The 27293-nt window shown below is 44.8% G+C and overlaps 2 protein-coding genes and 1 non-coding gene across 3 annotated transcripts; 2 read left to right on the top strand and 1 right to left on the bottom strand.

Annotated features, from left to right (window-relative positions):
- Window positions 1-305: 305 nt before the first annotated feature.
- On the top strand, window positions 306-1106 carry LOC123142262 (uncharacterized). Its single transcript, XM_044561250.1, has one exon. The coding sequence runs from the start codon at window positions 321-323 to the stop codon at window positions 951-953; it is 633 nt and encodes a 210-aa protein (XP_044417185.1). The 5' UTR covers window positions 306-320; the 3' UTR covers window positions 954-1106.
- A 9978-nt stretch (window positions 1107-11084) lies between these two features.
- LOC123146350 (uncharacterized) lies at window positions 11085-13358 on the top strand. The gene is made up of 4 exons (XM_044565999.1): window positions 11085-11294; window positions 11374-11466; window positions 11983-12326; window positions 12411-13358. Exons 3-4 carry the CDS (start codon window positions 12060-12062, stop codon window positions 12825-12827), a joined length of 684 nt encoding a protein of 227 aa, XP_044421934.1. The 5' UTR covers window positions 11085-11294; window positions 11374-11466; window positions 11983-12059; the 3' UTR covers window positions 12828-13358.
- TRNAP-AGG (transfer RNA proline (anticodon AGG)) lies at window positions 11704-11775 on the bottom strand. The gene has a single exon. It is a non-coding gene; the product is annotated as a tRNA-Pro (tRNA).
- Window positions 13359-27293: the final 13935 nt, after the last annotated feature.

The raw sequence follows: 27293 nt of genomic DNA, 5'->3' as shown, positions 1-27293 counted from the left end.
TTCTTCTTACCTCTTGAAAGAGCCCGACCATCCGTGGGTTACCACGTGTCGTACCATTCGCAACATGCATGCATCTGTGGCTCGGTGGCCTCACCTCCACAGATTAACCATGGCCACCGCCTCTCATACCCCTATTTTATGATCTCTGGCTATCCTCAAAGACACACTCCTCCACCTCCGGCTATCCGTCAGTTCAGTGTGACGTACCCTGCGGTCGGCATGTATATCTATCTATATATAGCACCGTATGCATGTGCTTATATATATGGACTGCCGCATAGGACAACTAACTAAGAAGCTAACAGTTAATCCAGCTTGCCATGGCGAGGCTATTCACCATCATCTCCTCCTTCGCCGTCCTCCTCCTCCTCAGTGATGTGGGGATGGCGGTGGAGACCGCCCCCATAGCGCTCGGTGATCTGGGGACGGCGGTGGAGACCGCCCCCAAAGCGGCGGTCGGCGACGCCAACGTCAAAAGGTTTTGCGCCGAAACGCCCTACCCGGACGTCTGCGCCGACATGATCGCGCGCTACGACGACGAGTGCAAAGGCGCCGACGACAAGAAGCTGGCGGGGATGGCGGCGCTCACCACCGCCACCCTCCTTCTTAAAGCGTCCGCGGACGCGAGCCCGGGCGTTCAGAAGCAGCGCTACCCAGACCTGACCAAGGCCGACGAGGAATGCTTTGAAACCTGCTACAAGGAGCTGACCAATGGCGGCGAAAAACTCGACAATTTGTGCACCAGCAAAGAGGGCTCGGACGACATCGGCATGGCCCAGCTCCCCGAAATCCGCAGCTTCATCAAGGAGAACAACGGGGCGCATGCCCAGTGGAATTGCGATAGGTGTCGCCCTGCAAATGACAAGAAGACACCCGACGATGTCTCCAAGAAGAACGATGCCGAGAAGGCCATGGCTGTCCTGGATGTGCTCGTTAACAAAGTGACCAAATAAAGAAAAACAAACTCTCATTGCATACTACTAAGCTCTTGTTAAAGTTGTTTGATTTTTAGTTTCCTTGAGAATATATGTACGGTCATGGTCTTGTTTTCTCGTTGACTTTGGTAATTAAACAAATTAACTACTACTCCAGTACTCATATGTTTATACTTAGTACCCATTCTTATCACTTACCCTGTGATTGTGATCGACCTCTGTGATGATCCACGGTTCCTCTGCCGATTTCATTCACCTCTTACCAACACATATGGTTCTTTTGGTTTTGAGCTTTTTTTGTTTTTAAATACTCCCTCGTTCCTAAATATAAATCTTTGTAGAGATTCCACTAGGTGGACTACATACGAAGCAAAATGAATGAATCTACACTTAAAATGCATCTGTATACATCCGTATGTGGTTCATAGTAGATTCTCTATAAAGACTTATATTTAGAAACGGAAGGAGTATATGGTTCTTTTGTTGTTGTTGCTGAGGGTATGCGTATGATTCAACCAAATACGCTACGTAATAACTCATTTGTGGCACAGAAATATGTAAAGGAAGAAAAAAAAACTGTTCACTTTAGGAACAAAATACAATTTGATAATAAACAACTAAGTTAATGGGTGAACCAATAAATTAATTGTCGTGCGGAGAAAGGATTGCAAAGAGAAAACCATCCAATGATGAATCTGGCATTTGGAAACCTATGACGGCCTTGGATTCCCCAGCTATTTTCTGACTAATGTTTATTTTCCAACTAGTTTTACATGCATGGACTGATTTTCGACAAGTTTCCCTCTGTCAAAGGTTCGGTCCATACTTGCGCCACATGTTCAAGGCTGGTGCTTAAAAAAACATTAGAGCAAGAAGACAAAAACTAGTGCCACTCACTCTCTTCTGGCTTATAAGGGCCGAGCGTACCCTAGGTCATTAATTTGATCAATGAAATTTGAGTTATATGCTACATGAAAATATACCGTTGAGTACGTATTTGAAAGAATTTTCTAAATTGCTTAGTTTCTAAAGCTGTGTCAGAGAAAGGGCGATTATTATTTCCGTTGATTATGTATGTACGGTCATCTGCTTCGGTACAACCCCCTTAATTGAATCAACTGTGGAGATTTAAAACATACCACCGTGTAGGCACTAGGCGGCGACGTGGTCACGGTACCAGGACTCGCAGTAGTACTCGGCTTGCGACGCCTTGACGGTGCACCCCTTATTCGCCAAGTGCTCCATGTCGGAGCCATGTGGTTATGGTAACGGATCTCAAGGCGATACTCGGCATGTGACTCCTCGGCGGTGGACCGCCCATCCGCAAAGCTCTCCATGCGGGCGAGGTGCTCGCTGTATCGAGCTCACGGCGGTAGTCCTATCGCGACTCCTCGATAGTGCGCTCCTATGCCTCCACCCTAACCCCCCCCCTCGAGGTGAACCCCATCCTCATCCATCTCAAATCTAGATCGTCGAGCAAGTGTGCTTGGAGCTCTTGGTTCTTAGTCGCCTCGTCGTCTGTAAGCATCTCCGCATCTGCCTCTGCCAACTCCTTTGAGTTAGTTAGTGTTGATGGATCTCGCAGCATACCTCCCGGATGATAATGATGCGGCGTGGCGAGGTGGTGCCTCCACAGTAGTAGGCACCGTCACAGGGCTCATAACCATGGCCGTCGGGGGAGGGTAGTTTCTTAGTAAGCTGTTTTTTAGTCCCACCTCGCGAAGAGAGAGGCACTAGGAGCGGTTTATAAGCCCTGAGTGCAGAACGATGAAGGAGAGGCGCAATGCTCATCTGCACGTTGCTTAGCTTTAAGCCTTGAGGAATAGTGTAGACTGCACGGAGCTATGTGCAGTGCAGTTTGCACTATTCCGAAAGGCTTGAAGCTAATTAACGAGCATTGTGCCTCTTTTTTATCTTTAATAATTTATTACAACTCCGGACTTCTTGTGTTACGGCAAAAACTGGACGCACTTCGTGTACAAACTGGACAATCTCTTTCGAAGTATCAGGGTTTCTAACGAGAACTCATCTGTTACATGGGCACTTCATTTTTTTAAACTTATTACAACTCCAGACTTTTTTGCGTTCCGTACACACCATTCAAAGCGACATCATCAATTTTCAACACGTTCTGACATCATTTGCTGTTTTTTCAGTCATTTGAACTCCAGCCTATTTTTGCATTCAATATGCATCATTCAAAGCGACGTCATCAATTTCCAACACGTTCTGACATCATTTGCTGTTTTTTCAGTCATTTACCAATTTGTTTAGGGAGCTAAATGACGGTGAAATTGAAAATCACTGCAAAATGAACTCTGAAAATGTTGGAACTTGGCATGGTATCATCATTTCACCCGCATAGCATGTGCAAAAGAGTATAGAGGGTCACGGCGAAAACTGGACGCACCTCGTGTACAAACTGGACAATCTCTTTCGGAGTATCAGGGTTTCGGACGAGAACTCATCTGTTACACGGGCACTTCAATGTTTTTTAAACTTATTTGAACTCCAGCCTATTTTTGCGTTCAATATGCATCATTCAAAGCGACGTCATCAATTTCCAACACGTTCTGACATCATTTGCTGTTTTTCAGTCATTTACCGATTTGTTTAGAGAGCTAAATGACGGTGAAATTGAAAATCACTACAAAATGAATAGCAGAAAATAAATAATGCAGAAAAGAAAAATATATATATATTTTTATATTCACAAAGAAACTAAATACAGCAAAAAATTTACTCGGAAATAAATAGAAGAAAATTATATAAAAAATTGTTGGGGCGCTGCCCGCTGGGCCTGCCAACCCTAGGGTTTGCAAATACAGGCCCAGAAGGGCTAGAAGGCTCAACGGGCAGCGCGCCAAAGTTAGGCCCAGAAGCCTGCTATAGAGAGGAGTTCGAGACAGCAGCCGCGCCGGGGCTTTTAAACTGGTGCGGGCGCCCCTCGGCTAGCGAGGTGGGACTAAACTTGTCCGCATCGCTCCTGCGCCAGCGCACACCTTTAGTACCGGGTCGTGGCTCCAACCGGTACTAAAGGGGGGCCTTTAGTACCGGTTGGAGCCACGAACCGGCACTAAAGGGGCAGTTTCCCGCCCCTTGGCCTGGCGAAAATTGTCCTTTAGTACCGGTTGGTGGCTCCAACCGGTACTAAAGGCCCCTCCAATATATATGGCACTTACGAAAAATTCAGTTTCATCGACCACCACTTCTTCTCCAACTACTTCGCGCGACATCGCCGCCGCCCTCGCCGCCCCCGCCGCCCCACGTCGCCGTCACCGCCGTCGCCCTCACCGCCCGTCGTCGCCGTCACCGCCGTCGCCCTCACCGCCCGTCGTCGCCGTAACCGCCGTCGCCCCTGCCGCCCGTCGTCGCCGCCCCGTACCACGTCACCGTCTCGATCGCGTCGTCGCGCCGTCCCCGTCGCATCGCCGTCTCGCGCCGCCGCCCGTATGCCGCCGCCCCCGCTCGCGCACACACACACACATACACACATATTGTTTTTACTTATTTTCTGTTTTCTGTTGTTTAGATTAATGTTAGATAAATTACGTAGATAAGAATGTCAGAATGTTAATGTTAGATGAATTATATGGAAAAGATGTTAAATATTAATGTCAATTTTAGATGAATTAGCTAGATATTAATTAGGTATATATATGAGATTTGAACTAGTTGAATTAATATAACTAGTTTATTTTTAGTATGAAAATTTATAGAACAAGTTTATTTTTAGTAAGAAAATTTAGGTATATGAGATTATTTAAACTAGTTGAATTAATATAACTAGTTTATTTTTAGTAAATGCTTAGTTGAACTAGTTGAATTAGTAGAACTAGTTTATTTTTAGTAAGAAAATCTAGGTATATGAGATTTGATGATCTAATTAAAATATTACTATATATATAACTACTTTATATATTTTAGTAAGAAAATTAATAGAACTAGTTTATTTTTAGTAAATTCTTAGTTGAATTAGTTGAATTAATAGAACTAGTTTATTTTTAGTAAGAAAATTTAGATATATGAGATTTGATGATCTAATTAAAATATTACTATATGGAACTAGCTACTTTATTTTAGTAAGAAAATTAATAGAACACGTTTATTTTTATTAAATGCTTACTTGAATTAGTTGAATTAATAGAACTAGTTGAACTAATAGAAGTAGTTGAATTAGTTGAATTAATAGAACTAGTTGAACTAATAGAAGTAGTTGAATTAGTTGAATTAATAGAACTAGTAAGTGTTTAATGTTTCACCTATATGAACATAGGAAATGTCGTCTAACGACGAAAAAGATTTCATTAAGTGCGAATTCTGTGAAGACCAGCGCGGCCTGTGCGACAGAAATTTCCTTGTTGATGATAGGCGCTTCAGCATCAAGCTGGATGAGACCTTCGAAGTGGATACAGTAAGTCACAACGACAAGTCTTTTTTCGTAATTAAGCATGACTTATATATATGCTTCATTTGCTTCAACTTATAATTTTAAATTTTCACTATTCTACTAGCGCATCCACTGCCATGCAAGAATTTTTGTCTTGGATAAGATAGGTTTCAGTGCTATGGAAACTATGGAGGTAAAGAGAGTTTACCTGAAGACCGAGCATGCTGGTTATACTTTCAACGTCAAATTATACAATGCAGACACGTACACCTATTTTGAATGCAAAACTTGGCAAGCACTATGCAAGGCTTTTGCATTTGAGCCTGATATGGTTATCACCTTTGATATTCGTCCGGAAGATGATATTGAAGGTAATAGGGAGATCTGGGTCGATGTGCGGACGCCTCCAGTTCTACCATTATGTGAGTTTATCAACCATATTTATGTCTTTGATATTGTTTATTCAAAAATAGTTGACAACTAATTTTTATTGACAGCTTATTTCCATTCAAGCAAACATGTCCAGCGCTTGGTAGACAGGACCTACTACTGTCCCGGAGCTGAACTAAACTGCGAGGAGATAAATCATTATGTTTCATGGCTTGAGGATCTTGATGCTGTTAAGAAAAATCATTTTCCTGAATTTGAAAATCTTAGTACTCAAAACGTGCGACCAATAGTGATCGTATTGAACTACGGTCACATGTATTTAGGAAAGATGGTAAGATTTTTACTATTAGTCCTCAGTGCATCTTTTGCATACATTATTTTTCAAGCTAAACTTTCATTGCTAAGTATATTAATTACTATACGATGTTCTTCAACAGGGACTCCCGATGACAGTTGTGCCTCAGTGGATCGAGACTCAAGGTCGCATGTCAATTGTTAGCTTACGGCCAAGATATCCTACAGTGCACATGAGTGCATTCAGGATTTCTGAAAGCGATGAATGCTTAACAGTGAAAGATTGAAGCAAAATTATTAATGATCGCAGAGAAGTACTAGGGGGCAGCAATCAGAAGCGCAGCCCATGATTAGGAGACAGGTTCATCTGCATGCTCCAATATGATGAATTAGGAGAGTTATACATGTTCTATGCTATTTTACCTGAGAGAGAGCAGCAGGAGTGATTTAGCTAGTTATCATGCTCTTAGTACTTGTTGTCCTCTCATGCGTGTCCGTGTTCTTCGTCCTGAACTTAATCTCAAAGAGTGATTTGCTTTTGTGGTGTTATGAATGCTTATAATATCATGACCATGTTGAACTCGATGATATCTTTGCTAGCTAGTATATACTGTTGTTGGTGATGATATGATGCAAGAGTTTTTATATTAATATGATGATGATGAGTTATTATATCATTTATGAAAGAAACCGCATATTAGTTTCAACTGGATGGATCCTAGCTAAGTGATCAAGTATATGCCATATCCATATTACTTAGATCACTAATTGATCAAGTAATATGGATATGGCATATACTTGATCACTTAGCTAGGATCCACATGCATCCAGTCGAAACTAATCTGCGGTACTTTCACCTAATGATTTAACAACTCATTATAATGTAAAACAATCACTAAATTAAATTGAAAACACAAAACTAAAGGAAAAATTAAAATTAAAACCAAAACACACCCAAACATTTAGTACCGGTTGGTGTTACCAACCGGTACTAATGTCCTACACGCACCCGGGCCTGGCTCGTGCCACGTGGTGGCACGTTAGCGCCGGTTCGTGCCAAACCGGTACTAAAGGGGGGGGGGGCTTTAGTCTCCACTCCATAGTGCCGGTTGCAGAACCGGCACTAAAGGCCCTTACGAACCGGTGATAAAGGCCGGTTCTGCACTAGTGATACCTGCACCACATGTTCAAGGCTGGTGCTTAAAAAAACATTAGAGCAAGAAGACAAAAACTAGTGCCACTCACTCTCTTCTGGCTTATAAGGGCCGAGCGTACCCTAGCTAGGTCATTAATTTGATCAATGAAATTTGAGTTATATGCTACATGAAAATATACCGTTGAGTACGTATTTGAAAGAATTTTCTAAATTGCTTTGTTTCTAAAGCTGTGTCAGAGAAAGGGCGATTATTATTTCCCTTGATTATGTATGTACGGTCATCTGCTTCGGTACAACCCCCTTAATTGAATCAACTGTGGAGATTTAAAACATACCACCGTGTAGGCACTAGGCGGCGACGTGGTCACGGTACCAGGACTCGCGGTAGTACCTCGGCTTGCGACGCCTTGACGATGCACCCCTTATTCGCCAAGCGCTCCATGTCGGAGCCATGTGGTTATGGTAACGGATCTCAAGGCGATACTCGGCATGTGACTCCTCGGCGGTGGACCGCCCATCTGCAAAGCTCTCCATGCGGGCGAGGTGCTCGCTGTATCGAGCTCACGGCGGTAGTCCTATCGCGACTCCTCGATAGTGCGCTCCTATGCCTCCACCCTAACCCCCCCTCCCTCGAGGTGAACCCCATCCTCATCCATCTCGAATCTAGATCGTCGAGCAAGTGTGCTTGGAGCTCTTGGTTCTTAGTCGCCTCGTCGTCCGTAAGCATCTCCGCCTCTGCCTCTGCCAACTCCTTTGAGTTAGTTAGTGTTGATGGATCTCGCAGCATACCTCCCGGATGATAATGATGCGGCATGGTGAGGTGGTGCCTCCACAGCAGTAGGCACCGTCACAGGGCTCATAACCATGGCCGTCGGGGGAGGGTTGTTCAAAATCCTAATTGGATAACCGCATCAGCAGTGGAGGTGAAAATGGACGGCAGTGGTGGTTTGGAGAGGAAATTTCACTCATGTGAGAAGTAGTATTTTGGCACTGGGATTGAGAATAGGAGCGAAAAAGGAATTTCCTACATATTATTAGAGGGGGCCCAAAGTACCCTTCTAAGCTCCACTGAATAGTAAAATCGATTATTATTCTTGCAAAAAATTCAAAAAATTGTGATTTTTTTAGTAAACTTTGACAAATGTTCTAAGTGTTTGCAAATTTTCATCATGAGATCACATTCGTGGAAGGCGTGACCAACAAACAAAATTAGTGCTCCAAAATGCTTTCAAAAATAGCATTTTCGAAGCATCAATTTTTTTCCAATCCTTCGATGAATGTGATCTCATGATGAAAATTTGCAAGCACTTAGAACAATTGTCGAAGTTTACCAGAACAAATTCAGAATTTTTTTATTTCTTTTCACCTTCTTTGATTTTAATGTTCATCCGAGATCTCATGATGTTTGACTGAAGCTAGCGCTGCCCAAATTTAAATTACTTCAAATTTTAAAAACAGCAAATTTGAAAAATGTTAACACTTTGTAAAAAAATGTGTATATTTTTTAAAATGTTGATAGAATTACAAAATACTTGTGACATTTAAAAAAAGTTCGAAATATTCAAAAAAATGTACACGAAATTTTAATAATATTTATACTCCTACAATGTAAAAACAATACTTACAATGTACCATAAATTTAACAAAATGTTGACGCATTTCACAAAATATGTTCATGACACTTAAAATATGTATCTACAATGTAAAAACAATCAAGTAGCTAAAAAATATTTTAATAGCTATCTGAAAATATTTAACTTGTATTTGATTTTTTTTCATAAAAATGCATTTGAAAAAAAATGTTAATCATATATCTGAAAAGTGTTGACATGTCAAAAAATGTATACGAAAAATGTATAATGTGTATGAAGAAAAAAGTAGACATCAAAATATATCTTTGAAAAAGCAATCTGTATAAAAACAATGTTTGGTCTATGAGAAAAGGGTACAATGTGTGTGAAAAAAATTAGATATGTGTTGAAAAAATGGAAAGAAAAAGGAAACAGAAATAAAAAAACTGAAGGAACCCAGTAAGAAACCAGGAAACCCGAAACACAAAAGAAAAGAATGAAAAATAAAAAAAACTGAAAAACTGCTAAAGAAACACAGAAAACTAATAAAAGCAAAAAATACGATGAAACCCAGCACGGAAACATAGGAAAAGAAAAGGCAAAAAATGCCACTTAAAAACTGCTACAATAGGCGATAGATAGCCGTGGCACGTTTTTTGGCCTTTCGAAAACAGTATCAAAGTCCTTTCGGATTTCGATTAGAGTGGGTTAAAGCCCCCGAAAGGGGCTCGTGGCTTTTTTTATCCGTTAGAGATGCTCTCGTGCAATGTTGAGTTGTATACTTAAATGAGTATGCTTGTGACTCTTGGGGGACAAAAAACCATGGGAAGCGGTGGTTACGCTCTTGAGTGCATACGCACCCATCTGTGAACAGTGAAATCGTTAAAAATAGTTAAATTAAAAATAATAAAACATTTTTTTGTTATGATGTGAATTGGTCATGTGCATGAAGTCTGTGCCAAATTTCATGGAGTTTGGACAATTGAGTAGCTCTCGGCAGAAAAGAAAATTTCCGAGCATGTGAGAAACTTTTGAAAGCAACACTGTTTGGAGCTCATTTTGTCTTTTTTGTCACAAGCTCCTCGAATCTTATTTAGCCATGACATTGCGCACACACCACGTCCACTGAATCATCTTGCATCCAATTTTGTTTTCAGATTTTCCCGAATTTTCTAATATGTTTTTTATTTTACTGTTTACCTAGTGGCACAGATGAGCCCGGGCACTGAATTGAATACTCGCAAACCATGCCCATATATAATACAGAGAGAATAAGACAGGAGTAGAAGCCCTACAAGATGTTCCCATTTGAGTTGTTGCTTGTACATACTTGTAACCAAAATTCGTTGAATATTCATCTGATCGATTTACAACACACAATTAATTTCAGATTCAAAGTCCAATAATATGACACCGATAACGAGAAACATCTAATTCAGGGGTCTGGCCGGTGCATGCCAATCAGCGTTTTGGGTACCGAGCGAAATTTCGCGATCTCACGCGGTTACCTCGTTTACCGTCCACCCTCGAGAAACACTCATACCGAGCAAAATATCTCGAATATTTTGAAAATTTTGAATTCAAACGCTCACTGACCAGTTAAATAGACGGTATCTCTTCCATGGCAACAGGACTGGTAGTGGCAAAGGTATCCTTTCCTTAGCTGCTAGTTGCAGGTTCGACTCTGGCCTGACGCATTTTTATTCTTTTTTAGAAAGTAGGCATTTTTCCTTAGCTTTTGAGTAAAATATTACGTATCTATATCGCGTAAAAAATATTTGAATTCAAATTTTAATTTTAAATTTCGTCTGAGATTTTTCCGGAATTTGGCGGTTACCGTGGTAACCGCAAATTCCGGTGACCCTCGAGAAAAAAGGTCAGCTTGGGATCCAAAACCTTGATGCCAATACTACTACTAGCAGCTACCACAATTATACTTGATCTGTCCGGAATAAGTTGACGTTCAAACGGGTGTATCTAGACGTATTTCAGTGCTAGATACGCCCGTTTGAGCTTGGGCTAATTTCGGACAGAGGAGGGAGCATTTTTCACCCCAAAATAAGCTACTACCGCAATTCTATGCACAGTACGTGCGTACAAAGAAAAAGGGAAAAGTCGTGGAGAGAAAAATAAATATAGTGCTAGAGATATTAATCCGGCCCGGTAAAACGAACCGTTGAAAACAACGAGGAAATGATTTAGTAGAAAAGTAAGTGAGTGTATACAATATTGTGGGAATTAATCAAGAACCTCCCTCATGGGTGTGATTTTTTTTTTCTGAGAGAAAGAGGGAGGAAAAGAAAGAAAGAAAGAAAGAAAGGAAGGAAGGGAATGTGGGTGGTGAGCGTCCCCGCTGCGTCTGCCACCACGCATCCATCCATCCTTGAGCCTGGTCTGGTCACTGGTGTGGCTGTGGCTGTGGCGTCACGCAAGCCTACCAAAAAGCAAAGCTTGGGGATTTCTTCCACCTCTGTTTCTTCTCTTCCTCTTGCTTTTCTCCGCTTCTGAACCTTCCTTCCTTCTCGCCCTCTTCCTCCTCTCAGCGAGCTCTCCCAGAAGTAATCGACTCTTCATCTTCTTCTTCTTCTTCTTCTTCTTCTTCTTCTTCTTCTTCTTCTTCTTCTTGTTCACGAGCAGGCCGGAGCAAGCAATCGAGCTCGCACCAACTCTGCCGGCCGGACGGACGGACCGGGCAGGGGATAGGATCTGAAGAAGCTTCAGAGGTTAGTAGTAAGTAACTAGCTGGTTGCTTAATTAATTACCTCCGCTCCTGGGTAAACATGGTTTCCTTTTTGTTGCTTTTCTTTCTTTAGATTAGATTGACCATCTGCATGCATACCAGAGGGCTTGTTCAGGGAACAAACCAAAATATCCTTCCTTCGGGTACTGATGGAAATATTCAGGTGTGTGTGGTGCGGGGAGGAAGACATTTTTTTATAATTAAAAAAGATGAAAAAAGAAAGATTAGGGGCATTCCGAGAATTGAACTCGGGACCTCTCGCACCCTAAGCGAGAATCATACCACTAGACCAAATGCCCTTTGTTGTGCGTCTTCTCTTACACACTTCTTTACATCTTCATTATCAGTACAGTTCGCCAAGATAGAATAATCAGTTTTATCGTTTATAGACTCCTCTGTTCTTTGTACACCACACACATAAAGTTACTTTTTACAAACAATTTGTTCATACTCTATATTGTGGTTGTGCTTCCTCCTGGCAAGTAAACGATTCTTTGTCCCTCCAGGCAGACCAGACAAGTCGATCCATCCATCCATCCATCTTGGGGTTGTCCGGTCCAGTCGCCGTGATCGATCGAGCTCCATGATGAATGTGCTCTCCAGCGGCCACCCCCAGAACCTGCGCATGATCCATCACCACCATCAACACGACATTTTATTATTATGTCCACGGCGGAGCACCATCAACGCACATCCTCCTAGCCGCACGAGGAGGCCATCTTCAGGCTCCTTCCGCCGCGGCGCCGTCGTCCCGGTCAGGGCCGTCGCCGACGACGGCGGCGAATCCAGCAGCGGCAAAGACGACGACGACGAAGACAAAGAAGAGAAGCCAAGAAAAGACGACGACGAGGTACACGCCCTAATCTTGTTGCGTGCGTGCGTGCACGTCGAGTGCTGACGAACAGGGGAGCCGACTGATCGTGGTCGATTGCAGGGCACGTCGTCGGCGTCGGCGTCGAGGCGGAACCGGGAGGAGCTGGAGCGGCTGGTGGGGGCGCCGGACGACGACGGCTTCAGCGGGCTCGACCTGGCCACGCTCATCCGGAAGCGCTACGGCCGGAGCTACGACGTGACGCTCATCCGGAAGCAGTTCATGGGGCGGAGCCTGCTGGCGATGAACGTGATGTGGAAGTACCGGGAGCAGCGGTCCTTCCCGCTGACGGAGGAGGAGTACCTGCTCCGCCTCGACGACGTGGCCAACACGCTCCGCTCCTGGGGCGCCGTCGCCCACGTCCGCAACTCGCTCGAGACCACCAAGGACCGCCCCCGCATCGGCAAGGCCGTCAGCATCTTCATCGACGTCGACTCCGCCGGCGGCGGCAAGCGCTCCGACGAGTGGATCTACAAATGAACTACTACTTGACACCATTCAGCAACGCAACGCAACTCCTAGGCTAAGTGACATTGCAGGGAATGAAGCGATGCCTTGGGCTGCTACTCCTAGACTTGTTTCGTTCGCAGCGTTGCATGCATAGACTAATGCAAAAACAACCGTACTTTATAAGTTAAATGCATGACTCGCTTACGTGGCAAATTTTGCATGACTTAGTGGGAGAGAAGGCTTAAATGCATTGCTTAATGAGACATTGAGGCGGACACTTTACATGTCAAAAGAATTGGGACCAACTTCTCAATAATGTAAGCTCGAAATGCCATCACACACGACGGGGCTGCCATATTGGATCGTGCCTGCGTCGGCTGCAATTTCGTCGTGTGTATAGCAGCTCTCATGTAAGATCTATATCCACAGATCTCATGCGCGTCGAATTTGCCGACTCCAGCAACGACGAGTTGAGATTGAAGAAGGCTTCATCATCCATGCATGTGTACCACCAACTTAATTTGCTATTTTTGCAACCAATTCAAGTTTGTTACTACTATCTATGTTTGTCTGTACAGAGCATGCCTTTCTGCTGGAGGGTCGCCAAGTAACAGATAAAATTGGACATAAATAACACAACATCAGTAGTACAATTGAAAACAAAATATTTCTTTTGTGTTCGCCATATAGCCCAAAAACAGAGCATGTCGCACAACCCAATCATCACAACTTCAAGAGGTCTGCGGCAAGGGGATCCACTATCACCATATTTGTTCTTGTTTTGTGTCGAGGGGTTCTCAGCTTTGTTAAAGAAGGCACAACAGAACAAAACAATTAAGGGTGTTTCATTTGGGAGCGCCGGCCCCATGTAACACACCTATTATTTGCAGATGACAGCATCGTTTTCTTGGAAGGATCCCAAAATAATTTGATAGCACTAAGGCAGATTCTAGAGAGGTATGAGGCCGCTTCTGGTCAAAAAGTTAACCTTCAAAAATCTGCTATAATTTTTGGAAAGGGCTGTGCGCAGGAGGAGAAGGGGCCTTTGAAGCAGGCTATTGGAATTGAAACGGAGGCGCTGAGGGAGAGATATCTTGGACTACCAACAGTGGTTGGAAAATCCAAGGATGGAACATTCAAATATGTTACCGAGTGCTCTAAAGGGAAGGTATCGGGATGGAAAGGACAGGGTTTATCAAAGGCGGCACGAGAAGTGCTTGTCAAATCTGTGCTATAATCTACACCAACTTTTACCATGAGTTGTTTTCAACTCACAAAGAAGATGTGCGGGAACCTGACATCAATTTCGTCAATTTTCTGGTGGGGTGCAGCAAACGGTGAGAGGAAAGTGCATTGGCTAGCATGGGAGAAAATGTGTACTGCCAAGCGGGACGGTGGACTTGGGTTTAGAGACCCAGTGGCTTTCAACCAGGCCTTGTTAGCAAAGCAAGCTTGGAGAGTGCTACAGTACCCACAATCCTTGTGTGCTAGAGTTCTGAAGGCCCGGTATTTCAAGGATGGGACGATTATGAATGCAACATGTCCCTCTGGCGCCTCTTATACCTTTCGTAGTATAATCTATGGGAGGGATCTGTTGAGAGAAGGCACGATTTGGCGAATAGGAGATGGGTCTAGGATAAACATACATCATGACAGTTGGATTCCAAGGCAAGGAAGTATGAAGCCGCTTGGGCAAACCTTTGTGCCAGGGGTGACAAAAGTCCAGGATTTAATGATGCCGAATGGGAAGGTCTGGAATATGAATCTAGTTGATGAAATGTTCTCACCAGATGATGCAAGAGATATTAAACAGATAGCGATTGGAGGCCCAAGTACGGAAGACTATTTAGCATGGAATTTTACCAAGAATGGGCAGTTCTGAGTGAGGTCGGCGTATCACTTAAGGATGAGGTTGAACGGGGTGAAGACTGGACGGCCAGGCTCTTCCTCCTCGGTGAACCAACACAAGGGATGGCTAGCTTTGTGGGATACTAGTGCTCCTAACAAGGCAAAAATTCACATGTGGAGGTTAATGAGAAATGGTCTGGCAGTTGGAACTGAGCTCCAGCGGCGGCATATCAAGGCTGGGGTTTTTTGTGCAGCTTGTGGAAGAGAAGAAACACTACTTCACTGATTCTGGACATGCCCACACTCAGTTCTTTTTTGGAAACTTCTGTGCTCGGAGAAAGGAGTTGCGGTGGCAGCCCCACCGTGTCATACCGACTCCTCGAGCGAGTTGTCCTCGGGGCAAATAGTTCCCATGCGACGTCGTTGAGTTGAATTGTCTCTCATGCGACATCGTTGGTTCAAATGGCTCTCATGCGACATCTGCGTTGGAAAAAATAGTTGCCGTGCGACACTGCTGCCTAATCCAAAGACACATGTTTAAAACTCAAATCAGGTGAGCGGGACCCACAACATGGGACCCACTAACTTATCCAGCTCAGCATTGGTCAGGTGAGCGGGACCCACAGCATGGGACCCACTAACTTATCCAGCTCAGCATTGGTACAAGAGGACACCGAGCCGTGCAGCACCCGAGCCCATCCTCCCCCCTCCCCGACCGTTGTTGTTCTTCTTCTCCGGCGACGACGCGCAGCAACGCCGTTCCGGGCCGCAACCTAGCAATGTCGAGCTCCGCTTCAGCCTCCCGCCGCTCATGGCCGCGCTATGGCGCAGAGCCCATGACAAGGTGCCCTGCATGCCCACGTACCGCACCCCTGAAGCGGCTAGTCACAACGACTGACAAGAATGGCAACCTTGGGCGGGAATTCGTGAAATGCGAGAGCAAACCAGAGCAGGGAAAGGTGAGATTTTACTTCTCAATATGCCAATTTTGGCTTTTGTCTCCCAATTTCATATTTGCCCATTTTTCATCGGATTTGGGATTTAGGGTTCATCTTTCCGATTTCAGAAATTGAAGCAATGCATCCATTTTGAGTGGCTAGATGAGTACATAGAGCGGATTCAACTGGAGGGTGCATCAGGGGAGCTCGATTTACCGTTGGAGGCGGAGAAGTTGGGCAAGTTTGGATCAGGCCCGTCTGGATCTGGGGCCCCTGGATCTGGCAATTCCATTGAGGGCGCCCATTCCATTGGTGCTACTGTGTGTGTGTGGGGGGGGGGGGGGGCGATGCAGGAGTGACGGCAGAGCTGAACAAGCAGATGAAGAAACTCACCGAATTGCAGAAGCAGGGCAATTTGATGGGGCTGATGGCCGGACTTTTTTATGTTTGTGTAATTACTCTCGTATTTGTTTATGTGATGATAATTAGTCGTAAGTGAATAGATTGGGCATCATTTGTAATCGTAATGATATGGATGTTTGAATAAAAGTGTTGCGTTGTACGAATTCGGCATGTCTTCTCCACTCTGTTTCGGCCCCGTTTTTTCAGTTCTTCAGTTCGTCATCAGTTTCAGTTTCAGTGGTAGAGGGAGAAAAGGAAAAAAAGGTTCGTCCACAGTTGCCCGAAAAGGCCAGGCCCATATAGAAGTTAGGCAGGGCCGAATAGAACATATCCAGGCCCATTGATAAAAGAAGTGTAGCTAGTGCAAAAAAAAGTGCACACGGTCATTGACATCGATATATCTTTTCGGCTTTAGGTTATTTCACAAATTTTAAGTTTCCTGCAGTCACCTTTTTTGAGATAACTCATCTGATAATTATTTGAGCTATTTTTATGCACAAGCTATCGTGTCCGATGGTAGGGTCCCGTGTTGTTTCGCCTAAAACAAAAGGTTGGTTCTAGTTAGCAGTCTAACTTGCAGTCTTTGTGAACCAAAAAAGTTGCAATTATTTGGTTCTAGTTTATTTCAACCAAGCACCATTTTTAATTTTTTTTGATTTGTGCTATGGTGTTTTCAAAGTTTTTACTCGTGTGTTTCAACCGAAAAAGGTTGTGCCCCTCTCAAAAAAAGAAGACATCTAGTGTGCCCCTAGTAGCATCTCCTTACAACATAGAGGGGCATCCCCTTACAACATATAGTGCATAAAACATAAAAAGAAGATAATTAATTAGACACGTGCTAACAACAACTTTTATGATTGGATCATGTTTTAGTGCATTTTTTAGTTCACATGGCCACATAAATAAAATGCAATGGAGAAACTTTAGGCCCGAAAAAACATTAATAGATAGCACGATAGAGGGGCATCGGGTACCCTAGTAGCATCCCCTTAGAGAACATATAGAGGGGCATCCCCTTACAACATATAGTGCATAAAACATGATAGGAAAATAATTAAAACTAGACATATAGCTAGAAGACACGGGCACACACGCCCCAACCAACACAACACAACACAAGCTAGATAGATAGAAAGACTCGCACTCGAACAACTCCTTGGCCCCTCCTTAGCCGATGCCCCTCACTCGTCGTTCTCCGGCATCTGGTAGGGGAGGGTGTGCATGCCGTTGGGGTGGGGGAAGATGTGGTGGAAGTTGGTGAAGATGTTGTAGGTGGTGAACGCGATAAACTCGCATCCACACCAGAACACCTGGCCGAGGAGGTGGTGAGCGTCGTAGGGGTTGGTGAAGGTGACGTAGAGGCTGATGACGATGCCGCTGGCGTCGCCATCGTACTGCTCGTGGAGGTGGAACATGGGCAGAGTGCCCGGAGGGAGGTGGCGGTAGCCGGCTTGGAGGAAGAAGCGAGTCAACTCTTTAGGGCCCCTCCACCTTGAGATGGCCGACACCCTCAGGCTATTCTCGACGATGACTCCGGCCGGGTACTCCCTCTCCGGCACGGTGCGAGGGCGACGGTAGGTAGGGCCGTAGAACAGCATGGCGGCTCGAGTGGTGGATTTGGCTCGAAACGAAGAAGCGGAGGAGGCTTGAGAGATGAGTGTGAGAGGGATGAGGAAATGGTGCCCTTTTATAGATGCGTTGCAGCCGTAGTCAATGTACACGATGCCTTCGATCGTTTTCTCTTCTCCGTTCGTGCTGGCATAAGTAATTGTGGGCATTAATTCAAAAACGGCGGGCAGAGCATCCAAAGAGGCACGGGCGGCACAGGCGAGATGCAACGTTTCGTGGACTTGCATCGGTGGTGACGCCGCGTGGGAAACAGGCCCGTTCATCCGCGCGTGACACTGAAAAAGGAGCTGCACCACCGACGCGTCCGTCCCGTGTCTCAGGTTCAAACATGCATTTGTTAAAATAGCTTAGATGCGACGTACCTATACGCTGCGCCCTGTTGGGGAACGTAGCAGAAATTTAAAATTTTCTACGTATCACCAAGATCAATCTATGGAGTCATCTAGCAACGAGAGAGAGGGGAGTGCATCTACATACCCTTGTAGATCGCGCGCGGAAGCGTTCAAGAGAACGGAGTTGATGGAGTCGTACTCGTCGTGATCCAAATCACCGATGATCCTAGCGCCGAACGGACGGCACCTCCGCGTTCAACACACGTACGGAGCGGGACGTCTCCTCCTTCTTGATCCAGCAAGGGGGGAGGAGAAGTTGATGGAGATCCAGCAGCACGACGGCGTGGTGGTGGAAGTAGCGGGATCCCGGCAGGGCTTCGCCAAGCGCAAGCGGGGAGGAAGAGGTGTCACGGGAGGGAGGGAGGCGCCAGGGCTTGGGGTACTGCTCCCATGCGCCTCCCCACTATATATAGGGGTGGAGGGGGCTGGTTTCTTGCCCTCCAAGTCCATTGGGGCGTTGGCAAAGGTGGGGGAAAGAAATCCCATCATTTCCCTTCCCCATTGATTGTTATCCCCTTTTTTAGGGATCTTGATCTTATCCCTTCGGGATATGATCTTATTCCTTCTAAGGTGGGATCTTGGTGCGCCTTGACCAGGGGTGTGGGGCCTTGCCCCCACTACCCACGTTCATGTGGGTCCCCCCATGCAGGTGGGCCCCACTTCAGAACCTTCTAGAACCTTCCCGGTACAATACCGAAAAATCCCGAACATTTTCCGGTGGCCAAAATAGGACTTACCATATATAAATCTTTACCTCCGGACCATTCCGTAACTCCTCGTGACGTCCGGGATCTCATCCGGGACTCCGAACAACTTTCGGTTAACCGCATACTAATATCTCTACAACTCTAGCGTCACCGAACCTTAAGTGTGTAGACCCTACGGGTTCGGGAGACATGCAGACATGACCGAGACGACTCTCCGGTCAATAACCAACAGCAGGATCTGGATACCCATGTTGGCTCCCATATGTTCCACGATGATCTCATAGGATGAATCACGATGTCGAGGATTCAATCAATCCCGTATACAATTCCCTTTGTCAATCGGTACGTTACTTGCCCGAGATTCGATCGTCGGTATCCCAATACCTTGTTCAATCTCGTTACCGGCAAGTCACTTTACTCGTACCGTAACGCATGATCCCGTGGCTAACTCCTTAGTCACATTGAGCTCATTATGATGATGCATTACCGAGTGGGCCCAGAGATACCTCTCCGTCATACGGAGTGACAAATCCCAGTCTCGATTCGTGCCAACCCAACAGACACTTTCGGAGATACCTGTAGTGCACCTTTATAGCCACCCAGTTACGTTGTGACGTTTGGTACACCCAAAGCATTCCTACGGTATCCGGGAGTTGCACAATCTCATGGTCTAAGGAAATGATACTTGACATTAGAAAAGCTCTAGCAAACGAACTACACGATCTTGTGCTATGCTTAGGATTGGGTCTTGTCCATCACATCATTCTCCTAATGATGTGATCCCGTTATCAATGGCATCCAATGTCCATGCTCAGGAAACCATAACCATCTATTGATCAACGAGCTAGTCAACTAGAGGCTTACTAGGGACATGTTGTGGTCTATGTATTCACACATGTATTACGGTTTCCAGTTAATACAATTATAGCATGAACAACAGACAATTATCATGAACAAGGAAATACAATAATAACCATTTTATTATTGCCTCTAGGGAATATTTCCAACAGTCTCCCACTTGCACTAGAGTCAATAATCTAGTTCACATCACCATGTGATTAACACTCAAAGTTCACATCTCCATGTGACTAATACCCAAGAGTTTACTAGAGTCAATAATCTAGTTCACATCACCATGTGATTAACACTCAATGAGTTCTAGGATTTGATCATGTTATGCTTACGAGAGAGGTTTTAGTCAACGGGTCTGCAACATTCAGATCCGTGTGTGCTTTACAAATCTCTATGTCATCTTGTAGATGCAGCTACCACGCGCTACTTGGAGCTATTCCAAATAACTGCTCTACTATACGAATCCGGTTCACTACTCAGAGTCATCCGGATTAGTGTCAAAGTTTGCATCGACGTAACCCTTTACGACGAACCCCCTTTCCACCTCCATAATCGAGAAAATTCCTCAGTCCACTAGATACTAAGGATAAGTTCGACCGCTGTCATGTGATCCCTTCCTGGATCACTATTGTACCCCTTGACTAACTCATGGCAAGGCACACTTCAGGTGCGGTACACATCATAGCATATTTAGAGCCTACGTCTAAAGCATAGGGGACGACCTTCGTCCTTTCTCTTTCTTCTGCCGTGGTCAGGTCTTGAGTCTTACTCAATACTCACACCTTGTAACACATCCAAGAACTCCTTCTTTGCTGATCTATTTTGAACTCCTTCAAAATCTTGTCACGGTATGTATTCATTTGAAAGTACTATTAAGCGTTTTTGATCTATCCTTATAGATCTTGATGCTCAATGTTCAAGTAGCTTAATCCAGGTTTTCCATTAAAAACACTTTTCAAATAACCCTGGATGCTTTCCAGAAATTCTACATCATTTCTGATCTACAATATGTTAACAACATATACTCATCAAAAATTCTATAGTGCTCCCACTCACTTATTTGGAAATACAAGTTTCACATGAACTTTGTATAAACCCAAAATCTTTGATCATCTCATCAAAGCGTTCATTCCAACTCCGAGATGCTTACTCCAATCCTTAGAAGGATTGCTGGAGCTTTGCATACTTGTTAGCATCTTTCAGGATTGACAAAACCTTCTGGTTGTATCACATACAACCTTTCCTCAAGAAAATCGTCGAGGAAACAATGTTTTGACATCCTATCTGCAAGATTTCATAAATAATGCAGTAACTACTAATATAATTCTAACAGACTCTTAGCATCGCTACGAGTGAGAAAGTCTCATCGCAGTCAACTCCTTGAACTTGCCGGAAAACATCTTAACGACAAGTCGAGCTTTCTAAATGGTGACACTTACCATCATTGTCTGTCTTCCCTTTAAAATCCATCTCTACCCAACAGCCTTACGACCATCAAGTAGTTCTTTCAAAGTCTATACTTTGTTTTCATACATGGATCCTCTCGGATTTTATGACCTCGAGCCATTCGTCGGAATCCAGGCCCACCATCGCTTCTCCATAGCTCGTAGGTTCATTGTTGTCTAGCAACATGACTTCCAAGACATGATTACGTACCACTCTGAAGTAGTACGCATCCTTGTCATCCTATGAGGTTTGGTAGTGACTTGATCTGAAGTTTCATGATCACTATCATAAGCTTCCACTTCAATTGGTGTAGGTGCCACAGGAACAACTTCCTGTGCCCTGCTACACATTAGTTGAAGTGACGGTTCAATGACCTCATCAAGTCTCCACCATCCTCCTGTTGGAAATATGCCCTAGAGGCAATAATAAATAGGTTATTATTATATTTCCTTGTTCATGATAATCGTTTATTATCCATGCTAGAATTGTGTTGATAGGAAACTCAGATACATGTGTGGATACATAGACAACACCATGTCCCTAGTAAGCCTCTAGTTGACTGGCTCGTTGATCAATAGATGGTTACGGTTTCCTGACCATGGACATTGGATGTCGTTGATAACGGGATCACATCATTAGGAGAATGATGTGATGGACAAGACCCAATCCTAAGCCTAGCACAAGATCGTGTAGTTCGTTTGCTCAGAGCTTTTCTAATGTCAAGTATCATTTCCTTAGACCATGAGATTGTGCAACTCCCGGATACCGTAGGAATGCTTTGGGTGTACCAAACGTCACAACGTAACTGGGTGGCTATAAAGGTGCACTACAGGTATCTCCGAAAGTGTCTGTTGGGTTGGCACGAATCGAGACTGGGATTTGTCACTCCGTGTAAACGGAGAGGTATCTCTGGGCCCACTCGGTAGGACATCATCATAATGTGCACAATGTGACCAAGGAGTTGATCATGGGATGATGTGTTACGGAACGAGTAAAGAGACTTGCCGGTAACGAGATTGAACAAGGTATCGGGATACCAACGATCGAATCTCGGGCAAGTAACATACCGGTAGACAAAGGGAATTGTATACGGGATTGATTGAATCCTCGACATCGTGGTTCATCTGATGAGATCATCGAGGAGCATGTGGGAGCCAACATGGGTATCCAGATCCCGCTGTTGGTTATTGACCGGAGAGTCGTCTCGGTCATGTCTGCGTGTCTCCCGAACCCGTAGGGTCTACACACTTAAGGTTCGGTGACGCTAGGGTTATAGAGATATTAGTATGCGGTAACCCGAAAGTTGTTCGGAGTCCCGGATGAGATCCCGGACGTCACGAGGAGTTCCGGAATGGTCCGGAGGTAAAGATTTATATGGGAAGTCTTATTTTGGTCGCCGGAAAAGTTTCGCACTTTATCGGTATTGTACCGGGAGTGCCGAAAGGGGTCCGGGGGTCCACCAAGGGGGTCCACGAGCCCCGGGGGGCCACATGGGCTATAGGGGTGCGCCTTGGCCTATATGGGCCAAGGGCACCAGCCCCAAGAGGCCCATGCGCCAAGAGATAAGGAAAAGGGAGAGTCCTAAAGGGGGAAGGCACCTCCGAGGTGCCTTGGGGGGGAAGGACTCCTCCCTGGCCGCACCCTTCCTTGGAGGAAGGGCCAAGGCTGCCCCCCCTCTCTCCCTTGGCCCTATATATAGTGGGGGGAAGGGAGGGCAGCAATACCTAAGCCCTGGCGCCTCCCTCTCCCTCCCGTGACACATCTCCCTCCTCCCGCAGCGCTTGGCGAAGCCCTGTTGGAATCCCGCTACTTCCACCACCACGCCGTCATGCTGTTGGATCTCCATCAACCTCTCCTCCCCCCTTGCTGGATCAAGAAGGAGGAGACGTCGCTGCTCCGTACGTGTGTTGAACGCGGAGGTGCCGTCCGTTCGGCGCTAGGATCATCGGTGATTTGGATCACGACGAGTACGACTCCATCAACCCCGTTCTCTTGAACGCTTCCGCTCGCGATCTACAAGGGTATGTAGATGCACTCCTTCCCTCTCGTTGCTAGTAAACTCCATAGATTGATCTTGGTGATGCGTAGAAAATTTTGAATTTCTTCTACGTTCCCCTACACCTCCCACTCAATTCTTTCGAGAGAAACTTTTCCTCGAGAAAGCACCCGTTTCTAGAAGCAATCACTTTTGCTTCCAGATCTGAAATAGGAGGTATACCCAACTGTTTTGGGTATTCTATGAAGATGCATTTATTCGCTTTGGGTTCGAGCTTATCAGCCTGAAACTTTTTCACATAAGCGTCGCAGCCCCAAACTTTTAAGAAACGACAGCTTAGGTTTCTCTAAACCATAGTTCATACGGTGTCGTCTCAACGGAATTGCGTGGTGCCCTATTTAAAGTGAATGCGGTTGTCTCTAATGCCTAACCCATAAATGATAGTTGTAATTCGATAAGAGACATCATGGTATGCACCATATCCAATAGAGTGCAGTTATGATGTTCGGACACACCATCACAATATGGTGTTCCAGGCGGTATTAGTCGTGAAACAATTTCCACAATTTCTTAATTGTGTGCCAAATTCGTAACTCAGATATTCATCTCTATGATCATATCACAGACATTTTATCCTCTTGTCACGACGATCTTCAACTTCACTCTGAAATTACTTGAACCTTTCAATAATTCAGATTTGTGTTTCATCAAGTAAATATTCTCAGCATCTACTCAAATCATCTGTGAAGTAAGAACATTACGATATCCACTGCGTGCCTCAGCACTCATTGGACTGCACACATCAAATGTATTACTTCCAACAAGTTGCTCTCTGAAAACGAGGCCTTTCAGTCATCTTGCCCATGTGGTATGATTTGCATGTCTCAAGTGATTCAAAATCAAGTGAGTCCAAATGATCCATCTGTATGGACTTTCTTCATGCATATATACTAATAGACATGGTTCGCATGTCTCAATCTTTTCAAAAACGAGTGAGTCCAAAGATCCATCAACATGGAGCTTCTTCATGCGTTTTATACCAATATGACTCAAGTGGAAGTGCCACAAGTATGTGGTACTATCATTACTATCTTATATCTTTTGGCATGAACATGTGTATCACTACGATCGAGATTCAATAAACCATTCATTTTAGGTGCAAGACCATTGAAGGTATTATTCAAATAGACAGAGCAACCATTATTCTCCTTTAATGAATAACCGTATTGCGATAAACATAATCCAATCATGTCTATGCTCAACGCAAACACCAAATAATTATTATTCAGGTTTAACCCCAATCTCGATGGTAGAGGGAGCATGCGATGCTTGATCACATCAACCTTGGAAACACTTCCAACACATATCGTCATCTCACCTTTAGCTAGTCTCCGTTTATTCCGCAGCTTTTATTTCGAGTTACTAACACTTAGCAACCGAACCGGTATCTAATACCCTGGTGCTACTAGGAGTACTAGTAAAGTACACATGTATATCCAATATACTTCTGTCGACCTTGCCAGCCTTCTCATCTACGAAGTATCTAGGGTAGTTCTGCTTCAGTGACTGTTCCCCTCATTTCAGAAGCACTTAGTCTCGGGTTTGGGTTCAACCTTGGGTTTCTTCACTAGAGCAGTAACTAATTTGCCGTTTCATGAAGTATCCCTTCTTGCCCTTGCCCTTCTAGAAACTAGTGGTTTTACTAACCATCAACAATTGATGCTCCTTCTTGATTTCTACTTTCGCGGTGTCAAACATCGCGAGTTGCTCAAGGATCATTAGGTCTATCCCTGATATGTTATAGTTCATCACGAAGCTCTAATAGCTTGGTGGTAGTGACTATGGAGAACCATCACTATCTCATCTGGAAGATTAACTCCCACTCGATTCAAGTGATTGTAGTACTCAGACAATCTGAGCATATGCTCAACGATTGAGCTTTTCTCCCTTAGTTTGCAGGCTTAAGAAACTTGTCAGAGGTCTCATACCTCTTGACGTGGGCATTAGTATGAAATCCCAATTTCAGTCTTTGGAACATCTCATATGTTCTGCGACGTTTCAAAACCGTCTTTGGTGCCACAATTTTAAACCGTTAGCATCACACACTGAACTATCACGTAGTCATCAAAACGTGTATGTCAGATGTTTCGTAACATCTATAGATGACGCTCGAGGTTCAGCACACCGAGCGGTGCATTAAGGACATAAGCCTTCTGTGCAGCAATGAGGACAATCCTCAGTTTACGGACCCAGTCCACATAATTGCTACTATCAACTTTCAACTAAATTTTCTCTAGGAACATATCTTAGTAGAACTAAAGCGTAAGCTACGACATTATTTGCAAAGACCTTTTGACTATGTTCATGATAATTAAGTTCATCTGATTATTTAATGAACTCCCACTTAGATAGACATCCCTCTAGTCATCTAAGTGATACATGATCCGAATCGACTAGGCCGTGTCCGATCATCACGTGAGACGGACTAGTCATCATCGGTGAACATCTCCATGTTGATCGTATCTACTATATGACTCATGTTCGACCTTTCGGTCTCTTGTGTTCCGAGGGCATGTCTGTACATGCTAGGCTCGTCAAGTCAACCTAAGTGTTTTGCTTGTGTTCCGAGGCCATGTCTGTACATGCTAGGCTCGTCAACACCCGTTGTATGCGAACGTTAGAATCTATCACACCCGATCATCACGTGGTGCTTCGAAACAACGAACCTTCGCAACGGTGCATAGTTAGGGGGAACACATCTCTTGAAATTTTAGTGAGGGATCATCTTATTTATGCTACCGTCGTTCTAAGCAAATAAGATGTAAACATGACAAACATCACATGCAAATCATAAAGTGACATGATATGGCCAATATCATCTTGCGCCTTTTGATCTCCATCTTCGAGGCGCGGCATGATCACCTTCGTCACCGGCATGAGACCATGATCTCCATCATCATGATCTCCATCATCGTGTCTTCATGAAGTTGTCTCGCCAACTATTACTTCTACTACTATGGCTAACGGTTAGCAATAAAGTAAAGTAATTACATGGCGTTTTTCATTGACACGCAGGTCATACAATAAATTAAGACAACTCCTATGGCTCCTGCCGGTTGTCATATTCATCGACATGCAAGTCGTGATTCCTATTACAAGAACATGATCAATCTCATACATCACATATATCATTCATCACATCCTTTTGGCCATATCACATCACATAGCATAACCTGCAAAAACAAGTTAGACGTCCTCTAATTGTTGTTGCATGTTTTACATGGCTGTTATGGGTTTCTAGCAAGAACGTTTCTTACCTACGCAAAAGCCACAACGGTGATATGCCAATTGCTATTTACCCTTCATAAGGACCCTTTTCATCGAATCCGATCCGACTAAAGTGGGAGAGACAGACACCCGCTAGCCACCTTATGCATCAAGTGCATGTCAGTCGGTGGAACCTGTCTCACGTAAGAGTACGTGTAAGGTCGGTCCGGGCCGCTTCATCCCACAATGTCGCCGAATCAAGATAAGACTAGTAACAGTAAGCAAATTGAACAAATCGTCGCCCACAACTACTTTGCGTTCTACTCGAGCATAGAATCTACGCATAAACCTGGCTCATGATGCCACTGTTGGGGAACGTAGCAGAAATTTAAAATTTTCTACGTATCACCAAGATCAATCTATGGAGTCATCTAGCAACGAGAGAGAGGGGAGTGCATCTACATACCCTTGTAGATCGCGCGCGGAAGCGTTCAAGAGAACAGGGTTGATGGAGTCGTACTCGTCGTGATCCAAATCACCGATGATCCTAGCGCCGAACGGACGGCACCTCCGCGTTCAACACACGTACGGAGCGGGACGTCTCCTCCTTATTGATCCAGCAAGGGGGGAGGAGAAGTTGATGGAGATCCAGCAGCACGACGGCGTGGTGGTGGAAGTAATGGGATCCCGGCAGGGCTTCGCCAAGCGCAAGCGGGGAGGAAGAGGTGTCACGGGAGGGAGGGAGGCGCCAGGGCTTGGGGTACTGCTCCCATTCGCCTCCCCACTATATATAGGGGTGGAGGGGGCTGGTTTCTTGCCCTCCAAGTCCATTGGGGCGTTGGCAAAGGTGGGGGAAAGAAATCCCATCATTTCCCTTCCCCACCGATTGTTATCCCCCTTTTTTAGGGATCTTGATCTTATCCCTTCGGGATATGATCTTATTCCTTCTAAGGTGGGATCTTGGTGCGCCTTGACCAGGGGTGTGGGGCCTTGCCCCCACTACCCACGTTCATGTGGGT

The sequence above is a fragment of the Triticum aestivum genome, chromosome 6D (assembly GCF_018294505.1).
Source record: "Triticum aestivum cultivar Chinese Spring chromosome 6D, IWGSC CS RefSeq v2.1, whole genome shotgun sequence".
Classification (NCBI taxonomy): Eukaryota; Viridiplantae; Streptophyta; class Magnoliopsida; order Poales; family Poaceae; genus Triticum; species Triticum aestivum.
The sequence above is the reverse complement of the archived record's forward strand: the minus strand, read 5'-3'. Positions and strand labels throughout refer to the sequence as shown.

What these genes read in the sequence shown, in the direction of transcription:
- LOC123146350 (XM_044565999.1), top strand. Translation starts at nt 12,060, where the DNA reads ATGATGAATGTGCTCTCCAGCGGCCACCCCCAGAACCTGCGCATGATC. An exon ending in CAAGAAAAGACGACGACGAG is followed by an intron (nt 12,327 to 12,410) that starts GTACACGCCCTA and finishes GGTCGATTGCAG; the next exon opens with GGCACGTCGTCGGCGTCGGC.
- LOC123142262 (XM_044561250.1), top strand. Translation starts at nt 321, where the DNA reads ATGGCGAGGCTATTCACCATCATCTCCTCCTTCGCCGTCCTCCTCCTC.